The sequence below is a fragment of the Atta colombica genome, unplaced genomic scaffold (assembly GCF_001594045.1).
Source record: "Atta colombica isolate Treedump-2 unplaced genomic scaffold, Acol1.0 scaffold243, whole genome shotgun sequence".
Taxonomy (NCBI): Eukaryota; Metazoa; Arthropoda; class Insecta; order Hymenoptera; family Formicidae; genus Atta; species Atta colombica.
Genome location: NW_017259342.1, coordinates 50,662 through 58,857, shown reverse-complemented (window position 1 = coordinate 58,857; position 8,196 = coordinate 50,662). Strand labels below are relative to the sequence as shown.

At 36.2% G+C, this 8,196-nt stretch overlaps 1 protein-coding gene across 16 annotated transcripts in view; it reads left to right on the top strand.

The window, feature by feature from the left end:
* LOC108688864 (forkhead box protein P1) overlaps positions 1-7,478 on the top strand; it is a 304,708-nt gene extending 297,230 nt beyond the window's left edge. For 8 of the 16 annotated variants that reach the window (XM_018195386.1, XM_018195373.1, XM_018195380.1 and 5 more), the window contains 4 exons: positions 1,586-1,761; positions 5,474-5,549; positions 5,984-6,090; positions 6,650-7,478. In XM_018195386.1, coding sequence (XP_018050875.1) covers positions 1,586-1,761; positions 5,474-5,549; positions 5,984-6,090; positions 6,650-6,899 — 609 coding nt within the window. In that variant the 3' untranslated portion in view covers positions 6,900-7,478. The remainder of the gene's footprint in view (positions 1-1,585; positions 1,762-5,473; positions 5,550-5,983; positions 6,091-6,649) is intronic. The other 8 variants (XM_018195381.1, XM_018195387.1, XM_018195379.1 and 5 more) reach the window with 3 other exon arrangements.
* The last annotated feature ends 718 nt before the right edge of the window (positions 7,479-8,196 follow it).

The following is an 8,196-nucleotide window of genomic DNA, read 5'->3' as shown; positions in this document are numbered from 1 at the left end:
ACATATTTTCATATATCAATATTTATATATATTTATCTACACATATTTATATATATATTAAGAATATTTAATATTCTATCTTATACGTATATATATATATATAGCTCTTTTTACATATATGTATTTTTAATATATATATCTGTTTTATATATTATATATATATTTCTATATATGCGACTTAAAGGCGAACGCACGTATCAGTGCGTTTGTGGCCTTCGTATGTATGTATACGCACATACACGCACGCTCTCCTGTGCATTTCTCTCTACTTCTCTTATTTTAATCATATATTTGATCGCCTACACAAAATGTCTACGTCGTGTTCCCTGTTTTACATCTCTCTTCATAGTATACTGTACCTGTTTGTACTTGATACGTGCGCATTCATACGTATAGATCTGTGTGTGTATAAACCTTTTTATACACCTAAAATGCCATAACAGTCTTTACTATACGTCGCTTGTGTCGTCTGTCTGTATGTTTGCTGCTAATATACAGTTTCTCGAGGTGCCGTTATTATATAATTCACAAACAGAGTTATTATATTCGCGATGAAAAGTTCGAAAGTTTTCAAAATTGAAAGACGCGCCTTATTCGAGTCCCTTACTTACAATTAGATATTTCTATTTTCAATTGGGAAAACGAAACAACAGATGGAAAGTTTCACATCTTTATAAATAAATTCATATATAACCGAACAAAATAAGTTTATATTTACGCAGACTGAAATACTCGAGAAACTACCGTTATCACTGTGTTTGAACCCGCGTGTGTGTGAACTTCTTACTTGCCCGTCGTCGTGTGATGGTAGTCGGCAGTCTGGTGGGTGCGTGGATGTTGCGTGAGAGTGCGTCGCCGATGAAAGAGCCACAACAGATGAAAGGAAAAAAAAAACACAGATAGAAAGAGAGTTTAGAGATGCTAATCATGTTCTCGGAGATGAGAATCCGTAGTACGTCATGTGTGCTTTCATAACGAGCATGTGAGCTTTGCAGCGACTAACCCGATCGAGAACGGCGGGTCCGAGTATCTTGGCCCAAGTCTAGTCTCGAAAAGCCCGGAAGCCCGGAAGCGGAATTACCCCCGGAACACAGAGTGAGAACCGCAGTGTTGCACTTTGTCAGGTAGTGAGAGGAAGCCGCCTTACTACATTTTATTACTCTGCGTCTCTGTTTTATTTTTCTTTGATTTGTCCATCCCTTCTTTTTGCGAATCTGTGCTGTTGTTTGCTCTCTCTGAAAAAGTCGACGTTTCCGAGATCGTGCCGAGATCATTCGTGTGTCCCGGCAACACGATAAGAGCGACACGGAGCCGTCGGCGAGGGGCGTGCCAGCGTGCCGCTGGTACGTCTGGGTCCCGCAAAACGTGACGGCAAGCACAAAAACCGGCCCCGCGCAATAGTGAGGCCCTACATCCCCCGTACGAAGGGTAGCGAACGGCGAGCGGGCCGAGCGCAAAATTAAGAAAGAAAGAAAGAAAGAAAAGCGAAAAAATGCGCAATCAACTACAAAAAAAATCAACCAGAAACCTTATCTTTTTTACTCTCTTTTTCTCTATTTCTTGGTGGTCTTGTCTGTGTATACAGAACGCGATCCGCACCAATCTATCATTGCACAAGTGTTTTGTGCGCTATGAGGACGACTTCGGGTCATTCTGGATGGTGGACGACGCCGAGTTCGTAAAGCGGCGGCATCTGTCCCGCGGCCGCCCCAGGAAATATGACCCAACCCCATCACCCACTCCACCCCACCTCTCCGCACAGTAAGCACTACCACTTTTTAGAATTCTGCTGGCTGGCTGGCGCGACGTTCTGACCTTACCGCGGTACTTTTTTATGAACGCGGCGACCGGGACGTTTTCGCTTGGTCGTTGTCTACAAATCGAACCACTAAATGGGCTTTACAACCTGCTGCCTTTGAAAGTTTTTGTGCACACTTGCTCCGCGGATGTGCACGGTTGCAGCTGTTACTGTTATATTGACGTAACGACATACCCTTTGGAATAAAAAAAATTTGCTTCGAAGCAGCGCAAATCTACTTCGTCATTTTTCTATATTAAACTGTACAAGATAAATGAAAGAAACTTTAATGTATGTAACATGGATTAACGTGAATAAAACGAGATATGTATAATTAAAAAATAATTATAAATTTTAGAAAATATTTGTTTGATTTATTCAATATTTTAAAAACAAAAATGTTTTATATTCTATGTATGTTTTAATTTAATTTTGATTAATTTTACAATGTATTTGTGCAAACAACTTGGATTACAACACGCTCAGTTAAGATTTTTATAGATAAATTTCTCTTCATAAATTATAAAAATTTTATTGATTAAATATCTTTTTTAATTATTTATTACGATGCTAACAGCTGCAATTATAGATGCGAGAATCAATTCAGATTAGTTAAATTCTATACCAATAAATACAAATGTCAATAAAATATCTTTATAGCAAAATTTCTTCCATTTTTAAGCTATATCGCGATACAGTTTGAAGTATTAATAACAGATTACGCCAAGGCAGCAGGAAATAGCTCCATGCAGTTTGTCCAATCCCTCTGGAAATAATTTCCGCATCATGCCTGCCTCGAGCATCTTTAAAGTTCCGATTCCTTTAAAAACTGGACAGTAGTATCATCCCATTATTATCTTGCTCGTCCATTTGTTATAAGTGTACAATTTATTCCAATTTTTTAGGACGTATAGTCTAAACCATTTAGGCAATTGCATAAGTATAAAACATGTAAAATTATTAAAAATTAAAAAATATGATTTTTATTTTTAAATTTATTTATTTGATTATAAACACATGTCGTTGGTAAATATAAATAAAATTAAATATAATATTGAGATTTGTAAAGAAAAAATTTATTATACGATTTAAATTTTACATAGACTCATGAAATATATTTTTGAATATATTTTGATCATTTTAAATTTATTTTTTATCAAAACATTGAAACAATTATTTTAAGATAAAATAAAGACAGATAAAATAAATTGTTTTATGTGTTATTGTTTAATATGTTAAATGTGAATTTGAACAGAGATTTTATTTGTCAAAAACAGTTAAGTTTAGAATTTAGAAAAAAAGAAAGTTTTTAGTCTAAATAATAAAACATTAGTTCTAATTTGGTCAAAGAATATCTATAAAAGATCGATATTTTTTTTCTTCGTTCTCTAAAAATATAGAAATCTTATATTTTGAAAGACATGTAAATTTTGCACACTTTTGCAAATGACGTCCAAGAGTTCATAGGATATCCCCGTATACGTCACTAGTATTGTAACCCGAGGCTCTTGCACTCCGTGATAGCTTGAATCCTGCACGGTCCTGCAACACCCCAACAACAGGACGATTGGCCAAAGTTGCCGGATTTCCAATGTGTTTATTAGTTGCTCGCATGGATTACCATGAATCCCTAATGTTTGTTTCCTGATTAAGCTCTAAACTATCCCACCCACTTTGAAAACACTGCTTATAAACGTATGACGCTTAATGTAATGCTATTTGCGTAGCGTCTCGTGTGAAAGTGGTGTGTTTCTGCGGGCAAGCGTTCTTTTGTGTTCAAGTTTTGCTTCCGTTTCTTCCTTTGTTCTGTTTATTCTTTTGTTCCCTCATAATAGTAGAGAATTACTTTTCTCTTCTTTTGATCGTAGAATTGACGTTAATAGAGGTTTGTCATATTTTACGTTCGTTATTTTTATTATTTGATTTCTACAGTGACGTAGCAGTATAGCATTCTGGCGAAGTTCTGTTTCATCAATTTTTCTTTGATGCAATTTTCTTTGCAATCTGTTGCGATTTTCAACTATAAGTATGCAAAATGTGCGGATGCAAATCTAAAAGTTCTTCAACTTTGCAATTTAACTTGTTAAATTCGTCTTATAAAAAAATCTTATCTTTTCAATTAATGGTTAGTAATAAGACTATTTAAAGTAAATATTAAAGAAAGATTTTTAAACAATTGAAAATATCAAAATAGAAAGAAAAATATTAAAAATATTAAATATTAATTTTCAGACAAAACAACATTTCAGTAAATTATATGATATTACTGATGCTAGAAGAAAACTTGGAAATACTTTTTTACAAATTTAAAAAGTTTTAAGTTGAAATGACGAATGCCATTTCAAGACAAATAAAGTTAAGAATCGCAAAATGAACTTTAGCATCTTACATCATGCTTCCGCAATGAGCGAATGATTTGAGTGAATATGTACGTCAGGGCTACTCGCGCATGTGTAAATTGTGTATACTATGCGTTACAATTATAACCTCGGGTGGAATTCTTCGATCTTCATCGTTGCGACTCGTCTTGTATCACAGGTACCATGTGGACTCAGTATAAAATTTCAGTAATATTTAATGATAAAATTCTCGGAAATTTTTACTTATTAATCTTTAATACTTTTTAAAATTTTATCTACTTTTACTCAATCTCTCTTTAACTCTCTTCTCTCTCTCTCTCTCTCTCTCTCTCTCTCTCTCTCTTTCTCTCCTTTTCTCTCTTTCTCTATCTCAACTTTCCACTTTTCTATCTCTATCTTCATCTACCTTTTCTATTTTTCTCATTATTCAGCGCTCCTTGTTGCTTGATAAACGGTCTCAGGAAATCTTTTTTGTCATCTTTTTCGCATGCATTTTAAATCTCTCGTCAAATTTTCCGACGATATACGCTAAGACTAAGTATATTTACCATTATTTGACGGTAATCGCAAGAAATACAACGAACAGCGTCTCTTCACAAATCGTCGGGAAGAAAAAGGCGATTGTTGTGCAAACAAGTATTTATTTACTAAATGACTTGCGAAGTAACAAAAGTAAATGGTAAGCTCAGGTAACCTGGTGACCGTTTATAAGTACGTTTGTTTCGAAACTGATATAATGTCACATATTAAAAATGAATGGAAAAAAGAAAAAGAACAAATTGATATTTTATTTATAAAGTTTCGAGACGGGAGCGCTTTTTTTTAAATATTCTCTTTGTAATTTTTATCTAATCTCGCTCAATCACCAATGAGACGAGTGCGGTGGACAAAAACGATATGAGGCATGTAAGTAGGTAAGAGTATCTGGATACTTTTTCGCTCTTTTTTAATCTCTTTTTGATATTTATATGTATTTTACATTTTTCATATTTATATAATTCTCTTTGTCTCTCTTTCTCTGTCTCTTTCTCTCTCTCTCTCTCTTTTTCACTTTTACACCTCTTTCTCTTTCTCTCGCTTTCTCTATCTTTCTCCTTTTTGTCTTTAATACGTCTACATATCTACCACTCCAATTCACGCAACATACAAATACATGGTCATCATACACTCAACTTTTATATACTCCCCCTTCTCTATCAGATCCATCCCATTGACACGATTAAAGAAAACTCATACACGCGATTGGTTTCAGGAAATATATGCTCACAGCCGAATTTCGAATACTATTAATATACTTTTTTCTGTCAATATCTAGGGGTGTACCGTCAAAGAGCCCAACGCTGACGCATAGTCCTACTATGTACGGTGATGCGCTTAATGCCAACCTGCAGGTAACTATTAATAATTAACTACTAGAATATAAAAACTCTTATGAACTTTTGCAATTTATTGTCTTAGTCGAATAATACGCTATGCATTAAAATAAATCAATGTTGTAACGAGATGAATAAATGTAAAATTAATAAATAAATTTAAATGTATACATAATTTAATTAAACATATTATACAGTTTATACATATTAATTAAATGATTGAAAGATTCGCTTAGTGTTCGTTTAGAAAGATTCGCTAACAGTTTACGAGAATCTATTTATATTCTTTTGATAAATTACTAGCTATGTCAAATAGAAATACAATTATGTTAGTTATATAAACAGGAAGTACAATTATTATTCTTTCTTAAAATAACTAATGCGTAGTATCTAAGTGAGATTAGCATTTTGGTATTAAATCAGTAATAACTAACCATCTAATGCAATTTGAGTATTTCCAGGCACTCGGGGAATCTAACATGGGATTTTTGAATCCAATGTGCACGTCAACAGCGACAAGTCCTGATAAGGAACATGTGTTACCTCATAATGACTTGATGTAAGTGACCAGTTCATCATTAAATATGTCATTCGTTCATTTCTCGAAGATTCTTCAAGCAATATGTTTTATCAAATATCGATCAATGTTATTCGAGTTCTTGTAATAACTTTTTTTCGGTACAAATCTGCATTTGTGCCCCTATATTTTCGGAATATTCAGCTTATAATAATATTGCCGAAACACGATCCTAGAATCTTTTATTTATCCGACATCGCGAAATTTGTTTTATTCACGGACATATTTATGGACGATTTATATACGATCCATTTCGATCGCACGCATAAAAGCCGTAAAAATACCCTTATCCGCGCGATTCTTCTGCAAAACACAAACTATTCGTTGCAGCTTGACAAACCGCACGAAACCGCGGTAATGAAACAATATCGGAAAAGCGAAACCGTTATTCTCCCGTTAGCCGTGTCGCTAAAAAAAATATACCGCTGCGTCTGTCGCGCTTTATGAAATATATATCCCGACACATACCCGGCGAACGCTTTCGCAAGTTTTCCACTCATAAGCGTACACAACACGTTCGTGCGTGTCGTCGATTCAACAGGTCGCCGCTGGATGAACCGGCCGTGCACATAAAGCAGGAGAGCCAGAGTCCGGAAGGAGGGAAGCACCCGAGATTAATAAAGCGCGAACTACCGGACGGCCCCATGGAGCAAGAGACGGAGGAGGATCAGACGGACGAAAGAGAATACTCTGAGAGCCACGGCCACGACTCCGGTCAGGACGAGGATATAGCGGAGGACCTGTCGATGGCGCCCGACATAATGATCCCGGAAGATCAAGTCGAGGCGTAGTATCGCCCCGTCATAATGAACCGATAAAAAAACGAGATGTATACAGGATGTGTCCCGTTTGTTCGGCCACACGAAGAGAGGAGTTCTTTTACGTTGACCAGGGTAGAGTAGAGAACGAACGTAAAAGAGCGGAAGAGAGAACGGGGTGCGAGTAACAGAAGCAGAGATTCTCAAGAGGACGACGAAGGCCCTCCAGGACCACCCACCTCCTCCACACTCCTCCTTCGTACGAGTTACCCCTCAACGTATCATATCTGATGCCGCGACGTTCTAAAAGGCGGCTTTAAAGTAACGAAAAAGGAGCCAATCGAATTTGTGAAAAAAGGACACTATCGGTTAAGCGACGACGATGGTGAGCGGTACTACCGATGATGTCAGCGTGGACATCTGATGCTGATAGCGTCGTAATCTCGGCGATATTCGGGAGCGATCCTTCGATCCATATCCTTACTCAAGCAATTGCGAACAACGATGTATTTTATTTTTCTTTCGATCTTTTTTCTGTTCCGCGGTTATATCTAATAGACACGTATATATAAATATATACATATATCTTTCTCTTTCTTCTTCTTTCCTCTCCTCTCCTCCCTCTTTCTCTCTCTCTCTCTCTCTCTCTCTCTCTCTCTCTCTCTCTCTCTCTCTCATGTACATTGAATTAGAAATTAATATAGCGACGATAGGGCACTGTGCAAAGCGCGCCATGCGATCTTACCGGGCGCCCCGGAAACGCGACAGGAAGTACCCTTCACCGGAGGAACCGATGCAGCTTCGCGATTATGCATTTCGTGCTATAGAAACAAAACATGACAATGGCAACTCTAGCAAAATTTTTAAATCTTGCGTTATAACCAAGTAATAGTAATGTAATTTTATCAAACGATTAAAAATATATATATACTTTATATAATTATATATAAATTAAAAAGACGCGAAGCTGTTTCTATTCTATACGATGCAATACTTTATATTTTGTGTTTCGAAAAAGTCAAATTGTTTTTGTTTCAATCACAAATGTGATTATCTAATAATTTACATGACTATGAAAACAGTATACAATGCGAAATAAATAACGTGCCATGTTTATCGATGTATTTAATCTGTTATTCGACTTTTTCAAAAATACAATTCTCAAGAAGCAACGCGCGGTTCCACCGGAGAAGCGAATCGATCGGACAGTCCAACGGGATTGAATCTAGGAAATAAATCGATGAAGCCGTGATGGTGGTGGTGGTGGTGGGTACGTACGGGAGCGACTGAGTTTAGTCTTTAAGCATTCGCCCAGCGAACGAAGAGCATT